Source organism: Microcebus murinus, chromosome 9, assembly GCF_040939455.1.
Source record: "Microcebus murinus isolate Inina chromosome 9, M.murinus_Inina_mat1.0, whole genome shotgun sequence".
In the NCBI taxonomy this organism is placed as follows: domain Eukaryota; kingdom Metazoa; phylum Chordata; class Mammalia; order Primates; family Cheirogaleidae; genus Microcebus; species Microcebus murinus.
In genome coordinates this window covers 66,448,479-66,473,106 of record NC_134112.1, presented here as the reverse complement: position 1 = coordinate 66,473,106, position 24,628 = coordinate 66,448,479, and the positions used below count along the sequence as shown (strand labels likewise).

At 34.1% G+C, this 24,628-nt stretch overlaps 2 protein-coding genes and 1 non-coding gene across 4 annotated transcripts in view; 2 read left to right on the top strand and 1 right to left on the bottom strand.

Annotated features, from left to right (window-relative positions):
* The window catches only part of IMMP2L (inner mitochondrial membrane peptidase subunit 2), an 841,176-nt gene that overhangs the window by 382,959 nt on the left and 433,589 nt on the right, over positions 1–24,628 (top strand). The gene's annotated exons all lie outside the window — the stretch shown is intronic.
* Positions 2,717–24,628, bottom strand: part of LRRN3 (leucine rich repeat neuronal 3) — a 37,517-nt gene continuing 15,605 nt past the window's right edge. The window contains exons 2-3 of one of the 2 annotated variants that reach the window (XM_012745696.3): positions 10,079–10,222; positions 2,717–9,515 (exon numbers count right to left, since the gene is read on the bottom strand). In XM_012745696.3, coding sequence (XP_012601150.2) covers positions 7,031–9,157 — 2,127 coding nt within the window. In that variant the 5' untranslated portion in view covers positions 9,158–9,515; positions 10,079–10,222 and the 3' untranslated portion in view covers positions 2,717–7,030. The remainder of the gene's footprint in view (positions 9,516–10,078; positions 10,223–24,628) is intronic. The other variant, XM_012745689.3, reaches the window with a different exon arrangement.
* Positions 20,766–20,869, top strand: LOC142873227 (small nucleolar RNA U13). Its single transcript, XR_012921267.1, has one exon. It is a non-coding gene; the product is annotated as a small nucleolar RNA U13 (small nucleolar RNA).

The window sequence follows — 24,628 nt, the reverse complement described above, 5'->3', positions numbered from 1 at the left end:
GACAGAGCTCAAAGGTGGGGAAGGTTTTGTTTCCCCAACCTTACTCTTTATGCAGGATGGGCCTTCTAAGGCTGGGTTATTATGCATGATAAACATAATCTGATGGGTAGAAAGCAGGTTAAATAGGTAATTGATGTCCTCTGCTTTTCTTTAGTGGGATGGAGGAGAGGAGAGCTTTATAGATTGGGACAGTGAAATGGAGGATCCATGGAAGTAATTACAGAAAAGGTCTTTTAAATGTCCCTAGTCTTGCATCTGTTGGTACTTAGTAAATATGCATAGCTTTTCCTTTTTTGACAAACCAATCCTCTATCTTTGGCAAGGAAGTAGTAACTGAAGGATGACAAATGGGGGTTCTCATTATCCCCAATTCCTGATGTAAAACTGAAATAGGAATATTATTCAAGAACATATTGATGGGGATAATTAGAAGATAATAGGTGCTATTAATGAATCTAGTGTACTACAGATGGATTGTCCCCTCCCAAAAAATCACCTATTAGTTATTTTGTGGGTTATGGCATGCTTATAATGTACTTGGGTTTTATGCTCTCTCTTGGTGTTGTATCATTTGGTTTTTCTGCTTCCATATTATCATTATTGCTACCTTTGGGGAAAAATACTTCTCTGACTCATAGATAAAATCGTAATGTTAATACTAAACTAATTGGGATTTCACGAGCAGTGAACAAATTGACTTATATAATAAATACTTGCATATATTACATATTGTATATTTAGAGAGAGAGATTTACTATCCCTATCAATATGCCTGGCACATAGTAAGATGGTAGATGTTTATTTTTCCCATGTTCCTTCTCCTATAGATTTGGAGTAAATTTCCTAAGACCATAGCAAATTGTTAGCATGGCACATACTCAAAATTTAGTAACTGTTTTCTCCTTACTTCGTTTTTTCTCTTTTTTCTAGTTTTTATTTTGCTACTCAAGTAAATATGAATGCATATTTATTCAAATATAATAGGCTAATAATGATCGATTGCTATGCACTTTGTGTGGCACGAAAATATCTAAAGCATTGCACTGTCACTTTAGGACTGATCCTGTAGTGACACAAAATCTGCTGGAGGGAAAACTTAATTTGCCTTAGCTTCAACGGGTTATTTTTGATGTGATTCATTTTTTTCACTGCAGGCATTTAATTCCTACTGATTTGTATGAATAAGGACATTAGTAGAAATATTTTGTTTCTCACCATTTGTACACTTTTTCTACATCATATCCATGGTTTGAAGAAATTTTTTTACTCTCATGAGTTTGAATTGGCTTGTTAGTATCACATAATTATATAAATGCATGCATTTTGTATATACATATACTTTTTATAACCATGATAATATAAATGGTTTAATATGAAAACTGGGCCGAGCGCTGTGGCTCATGCCTATAATCTTAGCACTCTGGGAGGCTGAAGTGGGAGGACTGCTCAAGGTCAGGAGTTTGAAACCAGCCTAAGCCAAGAGCGAGACTCCATCTCTACTAAAAATAGAAAGAAAGTAGTTGGATGTGGTGGTTTGCACCTGTAGTCCCAGCTACTCGGGAGGCTGAGGCAGGAGGATTGCTTGAACCCAGGAGTTTGTGGTTGCTGTGAGCTAGGCTGACGCCACGGCACTCACCCAGGCAACACAGTGAGACTCTGTCTAAAAAAAAAAAAAAGAAAATTATATACTAGAATGTTGATTTATTGATTAACTGACTAGCAAACAGGGATGGGAAGCTTAGGACCTTAAAGTTATTTTGGAGACATGATTTCTTGTACTTTATTGAATACGTGACTCTTCCCTGCAACCATTATTAAAGGAATGTTTTCTAGCAGTATCTCACCTTACTCCCAGTTCTGATAACGAATTTCAATTTTTATGTAGTACTCTTTTGAGGAACTGTTTTGGTGTGTTTAGCTATATTGCTTTAATAATGGCAGCTCTGATGCTTTAAGAACCATTTCTGTCTTTACCAGCCTTGAGTTGGGAACCACAAATGACAGGGAGGTTATTTTATTACACTCTGATTCTCTCAATGCGAGGATTAGGAGGGTCAATTTATGTCCCAAGCTTACTCCATTTTTGTTCCAGAGGCTGGTAAACATTATAAAGGGGTATCGCAATTGGATTTTGAATCAATAAATACAGACACTGAACCATATGTTTTAATGAGAAGCTAGATTTTTCTTACAGTGGTGGCAAAATGCCATTAGTTTCTTAAAGATATATAAGAGTTAGAAAAGATAAATATAAACAAACAAAGTACTGTGAGGTTATTCTTCTAAAAAGCGTACTAAGGTCAACCATAATTCTTTTTGCTATGCTTTGTTACTGTGGGCCACTTCCCAATCATTTTGAAATCATATATGATATTTTCTCTGAATGTATTACTTACTCAAAGACCTCAGTTTGCTCTTAAAAGACAGTCCTATTGATGTATCTGTGAGGCATTTAATCTCTTGGTATACACTATGTGGCTTATTTCAGAGATGAGTTAAGAGCCTTCTGAGGTATACATCAAGTGACCTAGAATAGGTAAATTTATATCTCTTTGGGCTTCTTTATTTTCAGTGCAAATGAAAAGGAATCACATTCTATTTCCTATGGTATTGTCTCACCTGGGAATACTGAATGCTTATTACTCAATTCATGAGCACTTTTGTGTGTGCGTGTATAGTGTGTGTGTGTGTATATATATATGTATATATATATAAAATTAAATCTTTAGGCCAGATTTTAGAAATAATTTCTATTTTGCTGGAATATTCTCCTTTATAATTTCTCTCCTAATATTTTTTTTAAGATTGGATGTGTGGTTTATAAGTGTTAAATCTGAATTTGTGCTTCGTTCCTGTGTAAAAATATCATTTTTATTTTCTCCTTGTTTCATAGATGTAAGATAAAGCTAGACTGTGGTCACTCTTAACAGTAAAGTTCTCACTTTTCAAATGAACACATCAAAGCAGCCACTACTGTGTTGAAGCTGGAGTCAATTTCTTTCTTTTTCCCGAACTCCATCATACTGATTGTAGCATTTTGATTCTAGGCTTGGCTATTCATTTCACTACAATGCTACAGTTCTCCCCAGCAACGACCTAGTTAGCAATGCATTAGGGCAAAATGATATTATAGAAGGTAGAGGCTGTATAACCAGGGGTGAAAAAGTACCACCTGAAAGAAAAGATCATTGTAGTCTTTTCTGTTTAATTTTCCAAAAAATGGCAATTTGGGGTCCTTGATATAGTTACCACATATCAGTGGTAACCATATCCTTCACAAAAACTTATGCTAATTTGTTATAATTTGTCTTCGGAAATTTGAAAATAAAATAAGATTGGATTAAAGAAAAGGTAACCACAATTACTATTCATTATTTTCCATCTAATTGTGACATATACAATTAGAATTATTTCCTGATATTTGTGATAGCTGCAGGAATATTTTAGTGGAATTTTTCCTTTCTTTAGCAAATTTTTAAACTTTTAGTTGTTTTTGTTTGCCTTACTAATTTCTGACATATAACTTTTGATTTTTTTATCTAAAAATCCAATCTATGTAATTTTAAGGTTTTTATTCATAGTTATTAGATCTTGTGAGAGTTAGTGTGGTTAAAGTAATGTGCTGCTTCTGGTAGAATGTATAAATGTTTCATCGCTGTTAGGTTACCTTTTTGAATTTCACTTCCCATTTTCTTGGGTGACCAACTTCTCTGAGTTTAAAACAGGGGAGGAAACCTAACAGTTATTCACATCTTTATGCCTAGAAATAATTTATGGTAAATAGATATGTCTTCAATTTAACTAGTCTAAGGATAGTATTAGGCTAGCTTCTATAGATACACATAATAAGATCAATAATAAATTTGAATCAATTTCTTATGTCAACATATTGTGTTAAGTAAAACATTGTAGCCATGAAAAAAAAAATCTTGTGATTTTTTTTGAGTAATTTCTGTGATATTCTGTGAAAATATGGATGAAAGCTGGAACTTTGTAAGAAACACACTTATTTGTGAAAACATTGATAAAGAAAATAAAGCAGAATATAATCCAGTAGAATATTCATCTATAGATGGTGGGTAATTTGTTCACCTGTGTTTCCAGTGACAAACAGCCTTCCAATACAAATTTCTTGAATATAAACAAATGAAAAAACTAAGGAATTATCTTTTTCAACTTATGCTTGTTCATATGTAGTTTTGCTTAAAAACTTTTTGTCTAGTTATAACAAAAACTTAAGCACTGAAATAAGTATAAAAAGACCGATGCATGTGCCTTAAATCTATTTCATTTCTTTTTAGGCAAAATAGTTAGCATGTGACTGACAACATGTTGCTGCTCGGCTTTACTGACAATTAGAAGTTTTATTCCACACTGTTTTTATATATTTTTTTATTCAATTGGGTATGCTTATTTTCCTAAAATTTGAATTTTATTTTGTAGTATGAATTATAAAATATGTAATTCCTCTAAAATCATTTTTGTGAAAAGGTGGTTTCTTCCATACAAGGTGAGCAGATTAGTCGGTATTCATAAAGGAATAAACTTTATGGTTTTATGTGTTACAGGTAAATTCATTTATTGCACCAGGTGGATCCATAAGGTATCACAGAATTCTAAGCTATACAGTTTGAGTATTGTGACCAATGCATAGTTAATTTTATGTGAGATTCAGGAGGTAACATAGGGAATATGAAATACTGTTCCCATTATTGAAGCAAATGTCTTTTCTCTTTTGCCATCAATTTGAATTAAAATTTAATCAAATAGGATCTTGATTTTCTTTAAGCATCTATATTTATTTAGCTATAGCAAAAATACTTTATTTCATTGCTCAGTACTAGACGTCTATTCAGAGTACTTATTTCATAAATTTAAAAGGAATATGTAGCTTGAAATAGATTCTCAGTTTTATAGTATGTTTATGATGGTTTTTCATGCAGATAGGTTTAATAGAAACATGCAAGATACTTGCTCAAGTTCTTGCTGACCTACAAGATGCCTGCATCCTAATAGGTCATATTTCAGCTCCTATATTTTTGACAAATAGCTGAGCTCTAAAAAGCTCTGTCCGTGGTGCTGAAACCTCTCATGATGTATGAGCATGTCTGGCTGATAAATTCTAATGTCAGCCTCTGTGTGATAGTGATTCATCAGGTTGTAAAATTTGTGTTTGGGAAACACATTGAATTAGCAAGTTATATATTTTGGTTGTGTTAAAATTAACACAGTTTGTCCTTTCATTTTAAGGAGTTCATAACAATTACCTTACACATTGTCAAAAACAGGATTTAATTACAAATTGTCAATGGTATCAAAAAAGAAATGTGTAACATTAAATAAATTCATATGACTACAGTGCTAGAAATATTTGTAGGCCAGTGACATGTTGATAATATGCAACAAGCTACTGTAGAAAAGTTAAACACTTATCAACAGGCACAATGACAATTAACATGGAAACCTGTAGCTTTGAAGAGATAAGTGATTGCCTAGCAAAACTATGGCTTATTATCCTAGGTTTTTTAAAATTGTTCCAAGATGTTTCTTTTGTATAAAAATACATTTATTTTTGCAGGATTATGGAGTTTTGTTTATAAAAATGACTAAAATCCACAAAAAAATTTTAGTTTTTTCCAAGTGAAACCTTACATTTTCTACATAAGACTTTTAAACAGCTAATAATGTTCTTGTCACTTCAATTCAATGATTCACAATCTTTTAAACTGCAGTATTCAGGTGCCTTAAATGTAGTCATAGAGGACTGCACTTAATTTTTTTTTTACTTTAAATTATTTTCAGAAGCTCTTTTTTTAGTTAATAAAACTTTCCTCTTTAATTTTTATTGAACTCTAAAATTATCTGAATGACGTTATTTTTATACTGAGGTTAACTTAATAAAAGGGAGAATTTCAGAAACTTGAACCTGATAAACTTCTATAAATGTTACATATTTTATAGTGAAATTCTAAAATCCTAGTCTTAAGATGGGTCATATTTCCTTGCCATGTTTGCAACATAGTAAATTATTAAGTTGTTTGCTTATTATTTCAGTGAAGCTCATAAGTGTTTATCACAGAGAGGTTTAACATTATACCTAGATCATAAGTCCTACTGAAATATGGCAATATTTTTCTGCAAAGCAAATAGCCTAAAGCTTAGCTACCACTAATTATTGAAGTAAGACTTCCAGTTGCTAAGATACTGGATTTATGTTCTCTGAACCTAATAATTAAATCCACTCTAAAAGCTGCTTGTTGAGAAAAGAAAATCTTTAAGCGAATACATAATTTTCTAGGGGATTTGTTTCTGTCAATAGTTAAAGGGTTAAATACAGTATTATTATTGTCTTTTAATATTGATAAAATGCATTTGAAAATCCATTTTGTGTATTATAAACATGTAGTTACATACCTAATAAAACTGTCTTACTCTTAGCATTCCAAATGCCATTATAGAAAAACACTTTTTAAAACTTTGTCATTTAAATGATACCTGGTCAGATGATATTTCCCAGAAATTATTCTTTATTTAGAAACAAAAACAAGACAAAAGCAATTGATTTTAATCCAAAATGTATTTTTCCTTATAAAAGAGGTCCACATACTCACTGTGTCTACTCTACAGAATTTGACCATTTTATTACACCACGTGTCAATTCAAGTTTATCTGGTCACTGCAAAAACTCGTGGCTAATATGTGTAATACAACACAGGAGGAGGTATTGCTCAGTTCAACTACTCTTATAGACTTAAAAAAAATACAGAAATGTTTTTGTCCACGTTAACTGTAGTCCAGACATAAAAGTTACATGAAGGTTCTAGAAAATGGAGTTATTTTATTTGGTTGCCACAGTACTCCTTGAAGCCAGTTAATTAAAATGCTGAACTTGCACATATTTCCATTTGTCAGAAGCAGCATTGGTGAAGCTTAAACTTCTTTTTGAGAAAGTAATGTTTCTCTGCCTTTTTTTTTTTAAGCACAACTGCAGTCTTGAGCTTTTCTTTGAAGTAGATTTAGTTGGTTGTTTTTAGGACATGTTTGTTGGCACACCTATAATAGTTGCTTTCACTTCCAGTGATGTACCTTTTTCTTTGCCTGTTTGCCAGAGGTTTATCAGAGGTGGATAAAGCTCACTGAATGCAAAGCTTGGTTTCTGTAAGTAATTCCTCACATAGCTATGTCCCCCATCACAGTTCATTTCTTGAGAGAGGCAGTTAACAAGACATATCATACCAATAATCCCCAGAAGTCCTCCAAGGCAGGCCATAACTGTTGTGGTGTTACTCTTTTCATACTCTTTTTGATCAGGATCCAAAGCTTTTGTGGTGACATTTACACATTGTTTTCTGTTTCTCTGATAGATGGTAGGGAGATCAATACAAATCTTATACTCAGTTGATGGGTTCAGATGAGTAAGATTATATACCTTGACATCAGATGGAATTCGAGCACTTTGGGCAGCATGAGAGTTTTCAGACTTGACAAATGCTGTCCACTTAACACTGGATTTGAGGATTTTAGAACTTGCTTTCCAAGACACCAGAACCGAATTGGCCCGAATATCTCTTATTTTAATATTCAAAGATCCGTTGTTATCCTGGGGAAAAGAACCATTCACTTTGATCATAATAGACTTCAAGTCAGCACCAACAAGGTTAGTTGCTATACAAGTATATAAACCCCCTTCTTTTGGGGTTATGCCACTTATATCTAGTGTGCCTTCAGAATGGACATAAAACTTTTCTGTCAGAGTATTAGGCAAGAGTTTTTGACCAGAAGGTGTTATCCAGTAGATTTCGGGCTGCGGTTCTGCAGTAGCTCTACAGTGTAAGGAAACATAACTCCCAGCTTCTGCATTTAGATTAGAAGGAAAGCTCTCAGGGGCTATAAGAGGGAGGCAAATTTCCATCATGTCCCTGAAATGTACTTGCCGAACATTCTGGCCTTGGAATTCAGGTGGGTCCATGCAGAACAGTGAATCTGGCTCCATAAATCGAATGTTGGTTTTGTTCATATTAATCCAACGGATGACACAATCACACCTGATGGGGTTACTGTGTATGCTGATTTCCTTGAGGTTTGGTAGAGACTCAATGGTACCATGATACAGGGCACTGAGGGCATTGCTGTTCAGCATGAGTGATTCTAGCTTGGGAAGTCGGAAAAATGCATTGGGGTGAATGTAAGACAATCTAGGGTTGTTAGTAGCTTCTATTTTCCTTAAATCCGGCAAGTTATCCACAGCAAGACTGTCGATGGAAATAAGCTCAGGCATATTATTTATCCCCAACTCTTTTAAGTGTAGCATATTGCTAAAATCACCCCTTCGTATTCTATTAATAGGGTTTTTATTTAGATCCAAAAATTTGAGATTTATAACTTTTTGAAGAGCGACATGGGGCACTTTAATAAGCCTATTGTCATAAAAAGAGATACTTTCTAAGTTTTCAAGTCCAACCAAGGCATTATCTGGTATTTCTGTGAGGTTTATACCAGCTATAACCAGGCTGCGAAGATTGATAAGAGGCTTAAAGTTCATGTCTTTGATTTTGATGATTGGATTCTCCCCAATCATCAGAATCTCTAGATTTGGAAGAGCATCAAACCACTTACTGTTGATCATCTGCAATCTGTTGGAATTGAGATGAAGTCGAAGAAGATTATGTAGGCCAATAAAGGCTCCAGGTGAAATTGTAGAAAGCAAGTTGTGATTAATATAGAGTTCTTGTAAGTTGCTCAGTTCAGACAGACATTTTTCAGGCAGCTCAGTAAGTTTGTTTTCCTCTAGGTACACAGAAAGGAGCTGAGGCATCTTTTTTACATTAATATTGGTAACTGAAGATAAATTGTTCTGAGATAAATCCAGGCCAGTAAGGTTTACTGGAAAGTCTATGGAGTATTCAATTTTTGCAATATTGTTAGTCTGTAGGAGCAGAATTTGTGTGTCAGCAGGCAATCTGGCTGGAAAATTTAAAAGACCTAAGTCATTACAATCCACTGTAGATGCTTCCATATAAATGGATCTGGGTGTAAACCAAGGCCTGATTTCACATGTACATAATTGTGGGCAATCCACTTTTTTATCTACAGCTTGTACTAGTGTAGTGATAGCTAGGCCAAGTAGCACATGAATTCGGAGTGGCATGTCCTTCATCTTAGCTTTCTTCTTCAGAAATTTAATGGCCCCTTAAGGATTCCACCGGCACTGCTATTAAGTTCAATAATAGCTGATTGATAAGGAAAATACTTGCATTTGTCAAATGATGAATGCCGTAGAACTGCAAAGTTTTTCTTCATGGAAATGAATGCCAATGCCACAATTGCATTGTCCAAAAATGTTATGCATATTGAAGAAGAGAAGGTCACTATCTCCTTAATGATATAATATTGATGTACTTTTTGAAGATGGAGTATGTATAGATGGTCATAGGAGATTGAGCAATTCATTTATTTAGGAGTATAATATTCAAATCTCATGCTTGTTCAGTACTTGCAGGAGTAGTAGCATGTTGCTAAATATAATAAATCAAATAAGAAAGAGAAAAGAGAAAAACAATTAGCACAAAGGAAAAATACCCTAATTAATATCCATTAACTAATTATAATTGTTTCATGCATAAATAGTATTCCTAAGGTTCACAGTTACTTTAATATGGTTTCATGACCTTATCCTTGTCATGATTGTCCTTGATTATTCTTGGTTTAGACATTGGACAGGCTGGAATTTCATCTTTAAAAGGCTAAAGTTTCATTAAATATAACGAACATATTTCCACAATTTTTCTGTCGCTTTAAATCTTGTTTACTCCTTTTAATTTTGTTCATTATATTTTTCATTCTCTTTGACAGTTATGGGGGAAAAAGGAAATCAAGTTTTCAATGATGATTTTTTTTCTTACAGAGGCAAAATTAAATAGGTTATAAATAAATAATGTCCTGTTACAACCACATGAGTTAGACTGTGCTTCCTCAGATCCCCAGGCGACACCATTTGGAGACAAAATTATACAATGATTGTTAAGTAAACAAGAAGTAGTGATATTTAGCTTGGTTTCCCATTTTCATTCATACTTACTTCCTTAGTCTCCTTTGCATAAAGTGACTTGAATTTTGCAGTCTTTGGAAGACATTAAATCTAGTTTGCTGTAGATATGTCTGTATATTATAATAACTTAAGTTCAGATTTATTTTTTCTTGATAATTTACATTCCATTGCTTACTGGAAAAAAAAAAAACTTTGTATCATCAAACCAGACACTTAGATATTTTTCTTTTAAGTGAATGCTGATGTCTTTATCACAGAAAAATAAGCAATTCTAAAACAAAGTTGCAATTTTGATACGTGCTATTTTAAAATACCATGCTCCTTTTAGGAGTATATATCATGCAATTGGACTGCTGGTGAGCTTTTCCCTTCAAATGCATGGGAGAGCTGGAGAGCAGCTAGACCCTGCATTCTGGGGTCTCTTGCCTACCAGCAATAATGTTCTGGTCTGTCAATATTGTCCTCCATTTCATTGCTGCACAATATTGACATTGATAATGACACTGTTGACTGAGTCTAAGATAAGGTGGGATTTTCACTAACAGAGATATGGTAAATATATTTGGGGAGATAGTCTCTACAGAGAGACTTTTTCAAAATTGTAAATCATTTACAGTTCAAAGTCATACCTTTATGCCTCTTACCCTTTATTTTCAGAGATGGGATTTTATCTGAACACTGAATCATGAGGTTCAGATAAGTTATCTTGAATTCAAGTGTCTTTGCTATTTTTTCATTTATCTGTATGCTGAACTAAAGTTTGGGGTTTTTTATTCAATGTTTCTGCTATTATTTCAAATCTGTTTTAAGTAGATTCTAAACCCCTGGAGGAAAGACTATAGCACAGTGATTTTTTTTTTTTTTTTTCAGTGAAGATGCCTGATAAATCCTTCTTAGCCCACAGACCCTTCCATAATCCGGGATCTCTTTTTTTCTCTGTTTATCCTCATTTTCTGCCATTTTCTTGCATGCACCTTTCTCTCTACTGGTAGAGGTATAGGTGCCTCACCCTGTTTGCTGACTGGAATGCCTCTTTCTTTTTTAAAAATTAACTTTTACTGCTTCTTCAAACCTTAGTTCAAGTGTCTGCCTCCTGGGTAGTCTTTCATATAACTCCTCCCTCCAGATGTACTTAGCTGCCTCTCGACACTCCACAGTGGTCCCATGGCCCCTAGTGCACACCACGATCAGAGCATTTACTCTATTTGTTCCTTAACCAAGCACTGACCATCAGAAAGCACGATGCTTGTCTGATTTCTCATTCCCAGTTCTTGGGCATAGTAATCAGAATGTAGTAGATACTCAAGAAATGTTTTAAATGAACCAATAAATGAATTTTATTGATTAATAAAATTGTATATGCATCTTTTTACATATAATTCAAGCAATTCAATCTGTTTAATTTCCTACCTTCAATAAGTTTAGCTGCTTTAACTTTCATATGTCCATTTACTTACACAGAATTTGTGTTACTTTGTTACTAAAATCCAAAGATTAGTTTTGAGGATAATACAAAGGGACATTAAACTTGAAAAGAAAAAGTCAAGTTACTGTTATATCTGTGGCTTATTCTTTAATTTATTCAGTCAACATTTATTGAACACCTTCTATGTGCCAGTTATTGGATTAAGCTAGAAGATATAAACATGAATTAGATAAGGTTAAGTCCTTTGATAAACTTTCAGTCTGGAGGGACAAGCATAAGTAAACAGATGGTTATAATTCCATATGAGAGCTTATATGGAAGCATGTAAGAGGGTCCCCTGAATAAAAATAAAATAAGAATCCATTGCTTCTTTATGCCCAGTTAAAGAAAAAGCCTGGGTGCAAAGTGCAAAATACATTTCTATATGTTTCCATAAATCACTCAGCCGAAAACAGAGAAAACCATAACTTCTGCCAATTAATGAGTTAGGTCTGCTTTCTCTAGTGGAGCAAGGAGATGTCTATATCCTCCTGTAAGTTAACCATAGGATCAGAAATATTAAAGATGAAACATTCTGGAAGCTTTTTAAAAGGAGAATTCTTATAGTAGTGAACAATTAAAATTTTGTTTTTCCTGGTCTGTAGGAAGAAATTGTCAGTACGGGAAACATAATAGAGAATATAGAAATTTAGCCTTTCCTTGTTATAATATTGATTTTTTTTCTTATGTCTGTGGAAATGATTATGATACTTTCACTAATAGGCTATTTGGCATGGTTTCTTTGCAAGCTAGTAAGTCAGTCATAATAATATCTCCTTAGTGCTTTTTAGTTTTCAAAGTCTATCCTTATTATTCATTCCATGTTAACAATGACCTTGTGAGAGAGGGAGGTTTATGAGGTACTTTAATCCCCATTTTTTAATGGAAAGTATTGAGACCCATCTGCCTGAGATCACACAGCTAATAAAAGATGGTTGGGATTAGAACACAGTTTAGGCCATTAAAAGAAAACAATTTTAAGAATTATATTTTATTACAATTTTAATACTTGTGGACACTCATAATCAGATTTCTTTAATCTAAAAATCCCTTTTTTTCCCCTAGATATGAGAGTGAGTGAAATCTTTTATGGAAAAAGCTGCTCTTAGTGAAGAGGTCTTCATTCTTTAGCCTCATCTGCTTTTTATCATTTATGAAACAGTGATTGAACACCTACTTTTTAGCAGGCATTGTTTTAGACACTGGAAAGTTGACAATAAGATACAGTATCTGCTTACGAACTTCTTAATTATCAAAGTAGGAAATAGCTAAGGGGAATGCTGCACAGTAGATTTGATTTACAATAAAACCGTGGGCAGTGCTCTGTGAATGCACAAAGGAGGGCATGCTTAGTTCTGTCCTGTAAAAGGAGCAACATGAATGTTCTATGGTCTTTTGTAATGCTTATAAAAAACCAACCAGAGTATAGTGGGGAAACACGTGAATAAAAATATATAAAATCCACTATTTTTTTAGATGAGTTTTCACAATGTTAAAGCTTAAGAACAAAGTGTGCCTTCTCTATGTACCTCATTATGTGTATTACAAAGACTACAGAGTCTGCAGAAGAGAAACGTTTTGATACTTAAGTTAAAAATTGGTGACATTAGAAAATTGCCATGGCTACATAAAAACCCAGTTTTTCCTTTTCTTCTATGGCAAATTGCTAGCTAAGTTCATTTGTATAAAGAATATAAATTCCACTCTCCCATTATCTGGCTTTATATTCCCTTGTAAGACTCAGACTTTCTTCAGTTCTAATCGAAAGTTCCGTATCCCAAAGGTAGTGTTATGCTAAATTACATTCCCAAAAAGTTCTCTTTTTCCTTAAGGAATATTTATTTTCCAGTTTTTCAAATCTGATTACTTGAATGTATATGTCAACTTTCAGGAAGTAGATAGTGGTAATTGGTAAGTATTTAGAATAGTTTAAGGAATGCTATCCTTGAAATACGAATCTTGTAATGAGAGTGATACAGGGAAAGAAATTTTGCTTTGCATTAAGAAATATGGACCAGGTTTAATAGATGATTTTGTTATTGTGGACAAAATACTTCACTTTCTTGTGCCCCCGGTTATCGATCTTTAAAATTTAGAATTGGGTTGCATGATCTAAATGTAAGATCCTTTCATTTTCTAAACTTATACTATTCTGTGAACATGAAAGATTTTCTTAAAAGATGTCTAACAACTGGATGTGGACAAACTCATCTGATCTTATCCTTTGTATTCTTTAATTGATCACAAGTTTATATTCAATACTCTAGTCCTGTGCCATTAACAAGTTAGGACCAGTGGATTTTAGTCAGTATGGTGCTTTTAAAAGGCTATCAAATTAATTACCTGCCATTGTTTCTATGTATGTTTATGTCTACACAGTAGTAAATGAAGTAGAGAGTTACTTTAGTCATCAGATTAAGGTAAACTAATCAGTAGGAAAATAAATTGTCTGGAATAGATCAATTGATCTAACTTCAGATATGGATTCAAATCCCATCATTTTGCCTCAAAAGCCCAGTCTGAAGTACTAAGTTCTACTTCTCAAATGTTTATTAAAAAGCACCATTCATGTTGGTATTTTTTTTTTTTTTAGAAAGGTGTTTCCTTCAACTGTATGGGTGCATTGCTTTTTTTGCTGTTATTGTTGAGTGTTTTTCTTCCTCTGATAGTGAAATTTTACTCAGATGAAATTTATAAGGCAGTTTAGTGTTGTGAGAGGAATAAAATAAGAAAAAACTATTTTGCTATGGTGATTCAGCCAAATCACTTTGCTCTCTGAGTTTTAGTTTCCCACAAAATGTGGAGATTGGACTAAAATTTCATTTTTTTCAAATTGATTATTAATGTTCTATCAAATCCCAAAGATTTCTTATGTAGTTGCCATTATAAAGAATTCTGCTTATCACAAAATTTTTTTCATTATTGTGCAGAATTTGTGTAGTACAATGTATGTCTTTCATACCCTTTTCTTTAATGGATACTATCTTTTAGAGGGACTTTAGACTGGATTCTGATAGTTTGAGATTCTCAAAGTGTTAAAGATTCTCTTATTATAGAAATAGCTGTAGATTTTTTAAAGGGGGGGGCTTGATATCATTTTGTTTCCTTGTCACAGTCAAAACCATGTATTTTAACCCAGAGAACATTAATGTAGATCATAAACAAATCATGTATTTCCATTCCTCATGAAACTAAGCTCAGATGACTCCTTTAGATCAAAATGTAGGCCTTGTAGTAAAGTTCTCTTAGAGAAACCAATAGTAATTTAGCACAATTCTTTCTTCTCTCAAGTCTCAAAATACGTTTTGGTCAGATTTTGAGGGAATCTTGAACTTTTAATCTTTATTCTTCTACTGTTTTCAGAATTTGAGGCTTGTTCTATATGGGGATAATTTTCTTTAAAGAATGATTGCAGTAATTCCAAATAATTACAATTGATTGCTATACATCAGATTTTTGGAAGCTATTAATAGTTATAGAATAACTCTAATTCATAAAGGATAGTTTGCAGTATAGAAATTCCTCTTTTAGAATTTTCTTTTAAACAGTGGGGAATGAAATCTGAACCCCAAGAGTATTTCATGTTGAGGTAGTGATTTTTGTATAGTCATAAATTACTTGCTTATTATGATACTGTCATTTTTCATTATGAAAGAGTTCTAATTTGTATTTTTAATTATAGTTATTGCTTGAGTACTTCATTAATAGCATTATATGTGAAGTTGATTTTTGCACATGATTAGCAAAACAAATGATATTGTTAAGCCATAACTTATCTCTTTATGCTTATTTTCTTCTATGAGCATCACTCCATGTGTTGAAGAACTCTAATTTACAGTATGACATAACAATACTTTACTCAGTATTCTTTGAGAGCCAATGGATTTTGATTGCCTTGTTTACTGTTTCAACTTCCCTTTTATCATTACCTTGTTATTTATCATTTGTATAGTCCCACATGCAGGCCTCCCTGGAGGAAAAACACTTATTTATGCATTATCCTTAACATTCACCCATCTTACATTGAAGTATAATCATCTTGTTTTCCAAATTGGGAAGCAGAGTGATGGCAAACTTGCCTTATGTTATAATTAAAATGTAGATCTCGGCTGGGCGTGGTGGCTCACGCCTGTAATCCTAGCACTTTGGGAGGCCGAGGCGGGCGGATTGCTCAAGGTCAGGAGTTCAAAACCAGCCTGAGCGAGACCCCGTCTCTACCTAAAATAGAAATAAATTAATTGACCAACTACAAATATATATACAAAAAATTAGCCGGGCATGGTGGCGCATGCCTGTAGTCCCAGCTACTCGGGAGGCTGAGGCAGTAGGATCGCTGAGCCCCAGAGATTGAGGTTGCTGTGAGCCAGGCTGACACCACGGCACTCACTCTAGCCTGGGCAACAAAGTGAGACTCTGTCTCAAAAAAGAAAAAATGTAGATCTCCATTTGGGTGATGCCCCTCTGTTAAATTACCAGCACATTAGCAGTAAGGTTACTGTGAAAATACACAGACTGAGGAGTTAGGAGGAGCCCTCATCACCTTTAGTGACTTTATTTCTAAAATGAAAGTTACCTTCAGGCTCTGTGATTGCATACTTTTTGTAATAACCTAAAATACTGCCCACACTGTTTCAGTATTTTTTTTTTTTTGTGCAGACAAAATATAAAATACTTGATAAATATTGACAGAATTTACACAGAGATTTCATTATATTATCAGGTTTTCATCACATTTATTCACGTTTTGCATGTGTCAGACTAAGGCATAGAGACAGGTAGGGTGCTAATTTCACTAAGATAAGAGTAGTCTATGAAATGATTTTTAGGACCTAAATACATTCATTGAAAATGTGGAGATTTTCTTTTTACTTGTGTGTTAGGAATAATTTATAAACATTTGTCAGAGAAATGATTGTTCTTTTGGCAAAATGTGTGTATGTGTACATGTGCATACCTAAGGATAGTGAGATACTTTATTTCTGTTCAAGAAAATCTGGGATGCAATTGACTAAATTTATGCACTAAATTTTCCCATTTTGTTGCAGTTTTTATTCCTATCGATAGGTGCTCTGGGTGATTAATTAGGAACTAATTTGTATTTTAACAATTTCACATGTGTTAAGAGGAAAAGTCTCCCCAAATACGCTTCATTTATTCCCTTGACATTTTGACCTTCAAAATCTCATTGTTATCATCCAATTCCAGTTTATTTCAGAAGCTAGTACAGTGAGATGATTTATAAATGATCCATTCTTTTATCTTTGAAGGAATTTTCAGCTATATTTGGAGATAGTTTCTCTGGCAAATGCCCATAATGGAATGACAGGAGAAAGGCTCATATTATGTCTTGTAATATAATGGTTTAGAAATGCATGTCTCATATAGAACCACTTCCAATTATCCTACATTTCAGATGAAAACAGTTTGTAGTAATTATCCAGATAATTCAATCAATTATAAATTGTTTTCTTCTTCATTGGATGACAGCCAGATATCCTAAGTCTTTGAAGTCTCTGTTCTTTAAATCACCTGAAGACTGTCCATTTCCCTGGTATAGTTGGAAGAAAAGAAATAAACACAGCGATCCCAGCTTGAATTGATTCTGTGGACAGGCATGTCTACCTTGCCCTGTGCTTTATGATCTCCCTTGGGTCTTATGCATGGGAGGACATGAAGGGCAAATATGCCACCCCAAAAAGTTTGTTTTATACTGATTGTCACAAGAAAAGGCTTTTATACCAGTCTCAGGAGAGATGGTTTTCGACACAGAGATATGCTGTAAAAGGATGACAGCCAAAAGGTTTTCGTCCCATTTGTACTCCTTGATTAACTCAGTTTGGCAGAACAGAAAGTCATTGGTTTGTAAAGAAGATAAGGAAGCCTCTGGACAAGAGTCCAATGATGTACTATGCATAGAAAATGATGAATATTTTAGTTACTAATACAGAAATCTCAAAATTATATTTCAGGTAAGAACATTCCTCTGGCAGGAACTCAGAGTAGAGGGTCTCCAGGTAGTTTAGTTTCTGTTCTGCATATAATAAAATATTGGTTCTCATTGCTGTTAAACAGCATGAATGTCAGTGTTTTATATTTTTACCAAGAATTGGGAAGATAAAACATGTTTTGAAAGGAAGTGAGATAAAATGAGCTACTATGGTCAAAGATCTTCTTCAAAGGCAATAAACAAGAGAATAAATTATAGCACCACATTTTCAGGTGTCCATGAGCGAGCCCATGCCTGCCATGAGTTCAATGATGGACGATGCTTTCCTATTAACTGTACCTAAGGGAGTGGACAATACAGATGTGGTCTGTATTGTTAGTTCCTTATAATAAGCATGGAATTGTTTGCCTATTTTCATTTCAAAAGTATGCCAGACTTCCCTCATGCTCTTTGGTTTCCCTATTTTACTCTCTTTTGACAATCTGCTCAGAACAACATTGCTATATTTGTGTCCAGAGACTATGAGAAAGATTTTAAAATAGAATATAACAACAAAAATTCTGTTGAAAACTTGCAAAAGGCTTTCTGAATATGGCTTTGAGTCTCAAAAGTCATCTTTTGAACAAGACATTTAGGCAGTTTTCATGTCTGTGTGCGTGTTTGTGCATCATTCAATGAGTAAAAATTCATTACTGTACGTATCCTGGGTTATTTCCCTAACACTTGCGTTAAATGGTTAATGTGTAATGACCTGGGGCACTCTGAAGAAGTCTGAAGGGCAAAGTTAGTTCTTGTTGCATGATAGGTCAGTAGAACTTTATTATTTATTTCATGTGCAGAAATACAAGACACTATATGCAGGTTAAGTTTCCTTTTTTCCTGTCCGCTAACTTATAGCCACTTAATAGGAGCCTCACAGTAGACCTTTACTTGGAGTTAATTATGTAGGACTGCCTTATGTAGATGACCTTGCATGATTTGGTTGCATAAAATCCCCTTGAATTTATTTTAAATTACTATTGTCACAGGGGGACATGGGTTGATACACATTATACCTTCTCATAATGGACTTTATGGTGAATTCTACTTTACTATGTTTCCAATGATATTTGACCACTATACCATTTAAGGAATAGGCTACATCTGGGTTATGGACATTTGGGGAATATGAGATCCCTAAAAGCAGTGGCATAAAAAAAGAAGTGTTTTGCCTTAGAAGTGTTGAATAGAGTTAAGAGGGGAAGTAAAAATACTAAAGGGCTATTTTTTTGGAATGAAAAGCAGCATAATTGCGATGCTTACCAAATTTTAATTTGTGTTAGTGGGCAATATAGGCCCTTGCTAGCATTGCTTCTTTTACAGCAGATACCTCATGAGGAGTGTGGGCAACATGCCTACTTAAACATCTTTTTTCAAGGTTGCACAAGGCTGGAGGATCAAAGGGAATTCTAAATCTTATTGAGGAAAAAGGATTGTTTCAAAACAAAGTTGTAAATTTGCATTTACTTTATGCACAGAAGCCTGGTATTCGTCTCCTATGTGGATTAAGTGAAAACTGAGTGACAAATCATCTGTTTGGAAGAATTTTTTCGTAGATGAACTTGCTCTAGATAATTTAAGATTATATTTCAGAGTATCAGTTGAGGCTAAGGAAAGCAAATGGTTTTACATTATGTCATAACGGCTTCCTGGGGTAGGATTTAATACATTTTTATGGATAAAATGAGCAGTGTTTGATTATTGGATCTGAGTTATGAGATGAACTTTTCCCTTCACAGTTGCATGATTCAAGATCTGGAATCCTTTAAATTGATATGGGGCATTCACTTAACTTTGTTCCAAAGTGCCAAAACAAATTACTTTGTGAAGTAAAGTTATTTAATTTATCATTAATGTCTGTTGTAGGAATATTTCACATTCCTCAGTCATTAATTAATTTTATATTATTGAGAAACTTTCTTTGAAGCTTAAAAGTTTGTATTCTATACTCATATAATTTCATATTATATTTATATTTGTTTCATAGATTTTAAGATAGCCATATAGTAATGTTTATATTAAACCACTATAGATTTCAAGTTCAAGATCCAAACTAAAAATAGAATACAACTTTTTGCATGATTTCTGTTAATTATAATTCATGATACTAGTTAATAAGATACAGTTGTCTTTGTAATCATTCCTAGTGTTGTTTAGGTTTTCTTGGAAGGTAAGGTATTCATTGTATTGTTTCAGTGAAAAAAAAATATCCTAACTACATGAGAATAACAATTAAAATGTGTCAGAATAATGAAAAATATGGAGTTGAAAAATACTAGTTTTGAGGTTTTCTTTAATGACTGATTCCCATCCATTGTATGGCAAAACATAGATTAGAAAAATATCATTTTCTCTGATGGGCTGACTTAATCTCAATATCTGTGGGCAGATAGAGTCCTGTTTGGTTTACTTGTCCTTGTATATTTTACTATAGCTCAGATCCTAAAGAATCTTTAAGGTCCTTGTCATTTCCATTATCTTCAGGTTTTTGTCATATAACAACAGCAACAAAGAACAATAATAATAGTAGTCACAGTCATAATGAGCTACATTGCAAAAATTCAGTTCAGTTTTCATATATAGTCTTATTTGATTCCCACAAGAATTCCGTCAGCATGTGCAATTATGCCCACTGTACAGATGGTAAAGTGAGGCTCAGAGAGATTTAATGAGTCAGTCAAAATTGAAAGGGGTCCTAAGTGATGGCTCCATTATCAGTCATCTTTCTGTTAGCCTGTGCTGCACAAAGCTTTGTGTGACAGAGGCATATGTACTTGATTGTCCCCTTACTAGTTGTTAATGAAATGCCTTCATGTCTAGTCCTATGTCTTATTCACTTCCTAAGTATACACAACCCTGAGTTCTCTTCTTTGCACAACGAAATTAAACGATACTTTCTTTCAAAACTTAATTAAGGCCGGGCGCGGTGGCTCACGCCTGTAATCCTAGCTCTTGGGAGGCCGAGGCGGGCGGATTGCTCAAGGTCAGGAGTTCAAAACCAGCCTGAGCAAGAGCGAGACCCCGTCTCTACTATAAATAGAAAGAAATTAATTGGCCAACTGATATATATATAAAAAATTAGCCGGGCATGGTGGCGCATGCCTGTAGTCCCAGCTACTCGGGAGGCTGAGGCAGAAGGATCGCTCGAGCCCAGGAGTTTGAGGTTGCTGTGAGCTAGGCTGACGCCATGGCACTCACTCTAGCCTGGACAACAAAGCGAGACTCTGTCTCAAAAAAAAAAAAAAAAAAAAAAAAACTTAATTAAGATCCTTTTGTAGTTCATAGGCATGAAGACTGGGTTTTCACACTCAAGTGTGAGATGTGTCTCCCTCAAACCTTGTCATGATGGCCACACATTACCTGTCTGACATGAAAAAAAAGCTTAATTAAGGAAGAAAAGTTAATGGTTGATCGCATAGCTGACAATGAACTTGTTAAATTGCACTGAAATTATTTTAGATATTTTTGATGTTTGTTCTTTAATTTGTTTTTTAAGTCTTCTACCCAGTAATACCTTATTTATGGACCACTTTACCTAATGTACCCCCCCTTTTAGTCACTTCCACCATGTTGTTTTTCTTATGCAGCATTTAAGACTACCACAATGGTTTCCTTTTTATTTATTGCCTGCTTCCCATCACTTCCACTAGAATGTTAGCTTTATTAGACTAGTTTCCTGTTTTGTTCACAACTATATCTCCAATGCTTAGCTAGAGTAGTGCCTGGCATTGTAGTTCAATAAATAGCTACTGAGTGATTGAATGGATGAATACCAGTTCTTCTTAACATAAATTCCCATGATATCATCATAATTTTTTAAAAAAAACTTTGCTGTACAGGATGCTCATTTGTGCCCTTGGTTTTGCTGATGAATGTTGAGTTTACTCATATAGTTTATGCAAGTGAACTATGAGTGAGGATATAAGCTTGGAAAACTGAGAAATAAATGTGTGTATTTTTTTTTTAATTCAGGAGACTACAAAACTGTAACAAAACTTAAAAACATTAGCATGTTTAAAAAGGTATAATTAAATACGGATTGTTTAAAAAAAATTATAAAACTACTTCCAATCTAATTTCTACCCTCGTAATATCCTGAATAAATCTGCTATGAGGAAACTAATAGAGATGGTATATTTTGTTTGTGTATCTTTTCACTTAAGATGTGGCTTTCAATTGATTTTTATCAACTATATCTTTAGTAATAGCATAGTGTGGAGAGGGTGTAGGTATACAGTATTTTTTTGTTGTTGTTTTTTTTTTTTTTTTTTTAGCATTTCTGGCATTTCTACTTGGAGAACAAAGGAAACAATGTAAATTAGATTATAATATGTTCTTAATGTCTGGAAGTGCCACAGACGTTTTGAGTTAATATAAAATGCAATAGCAGCAACAAAAAGAGTAATAAAAAACTTTAAGATAACTGAGTGTTAAGTGTTGAGAAAAGTCCTCTAACTGTGGTCTCCGAGCCCCAGTACCAGTTTGCTACTGGCCGGCAGAGCTCCAGCGAGCCCCGGGCCCAAACCACGTCCATGGAAAAATTGTCTTCCATGAAACTTCAGAACAGGGGTGGGGGCTGCACAGCAGGAGATGAGTGCCAGTGAGCTTCATCTGTACTTACAGCCACTCCCCGTCACTCACAGAAATGCCTAGCTCTACCTCTCCCACTCCCCTGTCAGGGCAAAAACTGTCTTCCATGAAACTGGTCCCTGGTGCTAAAAAGGTTGGGGACCACTGCTAGATAATTGGTTTGGTGTGGCTGGAACGCAGACTGTGCTTGTTCTGAGCTGATAGGTGGAAAGTAATTATTATCTCAACAATATGAATTTGCATCCTTAGTGAAGTCTAGATTGGAGTTAAGAATATGTACTGGAAAGTGATACTTACAGAAGACAGTAAGTATACTTTAAGGTAGGAAAACACCCATGTTGTAAAGAAATTCGTATGTACTCTGTTAAGGAAAAAAGTTGGTGCAAATCGAAGCAATATCTGTGTTAAGACTGGGAACATTTTTTTTGTTCCAAATTTCAGCAGAGGAACTCAGTCCATGCAGCACATATGAAACTAGTAAAATTTACTCAAAAATTTAAGCTTTGTATGCTGTTAGCTTCTATAATATTATCTGCAGAATTGGAAATATATTATGACTCAGAGCTTTGAAATGGACAGCTGAGTGTTTCAAATAAATCTTTGGGAGTTCATTATTATCCAACAAAGTTATTGCTCACTAGATCTGAAATAACAAATCTGTGGCCTTGACATTTAATCAGAGCATGAAACACACTTGTTGAATCTCATATTTGAGATTATTATTCAATAGCTCCCCAATTAAAAAGTATGCAAATTTTAAAATTCAATTTAGATGAAGTAAAATATAAAATGCTTATTATATATGCACAGAATTTTTATTCATTGCTTCATAATCCATTGCCTTTTCCTCAAAATGTTTGAGTTTTTAATGAACAAAATGGCTTTAATGTAAGTATACAAAGAACTATCCAGAATTTCCACCCCCCCCCCCTTTTTTTAAGACAAAGGAGCTAGGAGGTTGAAGCTGCCCGTATTTCCCTGTGACTGATCAGTTGAATGTAAATTATTTGTAATGCAATGTTGAAAGGAAGTTTACCTGCTCTAGGGCTGGTATTGTACATGGTGCAATTTTACATGTTTACATCATTTAAATTATTAGACTTTAAATCTCTTCTTCAAAATGTGTCTAAAAGGAGAGGAAGAGAGGGAAAGGAAGGATAGAAGGAAGAAGGGAAGACGGGGAAAGAAGGGAATTTCTGAATATCTATCATGATTCTTTTTCACATTCTAGTGAGAGATATTCTAAGTATTGTCTGTTCATGAGCATCTGCAAATCACATTGCAGCTTAACTGTCTCCTCTCTGATTTAATAGAAACTTTGATTGTTTTCTAGGACTTACATCCAGAGTAATTGTTTTTGCATTTTAATATAGAAAGAAGTAGATTGAATAAATGCATAACATATTAGAAATGCTATTAAGCAAATGATTCTATGTGGTACTGTTGAGTGAATGTTTTTCTTTACTCTTCTAATAAACCACACATTTCTCCAATTATTTTTAAACTGATTGTTCTCTATTGTTGCCCAAGAACAGTGAAAAAAAAAGTGTTTGTATGTTGATTCTATTTCTTTGGTATGATTAAACGGTGTAGCACAAGACTAACACCGTGTACAGTCAGGCATTTTTCCCTGCAAGATTGGTAAGGGAAGTTTTTATCTGCATCCTTGGTACTTTGTATTTTCACACACTGAGACTTTAATTCCTGTTATCTTATTGTTATTTATATTATAAATCCCTGGTGTCTTTTAGTAGCCATATTTTACCAAACCTTGCCCTATTTGATTCTGTCCTTCAAAATAGTGAGCTCTTCACTCAACCTTAGAGTGGTGAAAAGGTTCCACATGGTAGTAGTGGTGATGGTGGAAGACATAGCTGTTTTTCCAAATGTTTTTTAAGTGAACCGTTTTTCTTAGATTTTTCAAAATTAGTGATCTTTCAGAGAGAAGAGACTTACATTATTTTGAGGACAATAATTGAGTTCTTTTAGAAAGGGTGACGTTCCCATGTCAGACCACTGCCTGGAGAGTTTGAAAAGTTGTCAGACTTGCCATTGAATAAGAACAATGACTTGACTTTTTATTGGTCCATATTCAGGGCCTTAAATGTTCCAAATACTTTGCTTATTTTCTTTTAGGTTCCAATAGAGAAGTAAGTAAAGGATGAGTGTTCTTCCCATTTTGCTTAGCCTAGAGGTGTTAATTTGCCTGCTCCAGTGTACACCAGTGTTGGTATTATGTGTTCTAAGTTCCTGTGTAGCATCCTTGTGAAGAGATTATGTTATGTGTTACCGTGAGATTAAGAATAGGTTTCCAAGAAAGTTAACCTATTTGTACTTTCTCTTGTTTCTGGTCCAGAAAAATAAGCTTGCCCTTAGTGGTACATTAAGAACTGAGCTGCACTATATTCCTGGGATTTAATACATACTTCAGTGGAATTAAATTGGCTAAAAGAGTTGTCAATAATAAAAGTGAGGATACTATAAAAGACTATGGCCTGTCACATTCATGTGACTTAGGCAATCTGTATCTATCTCATAT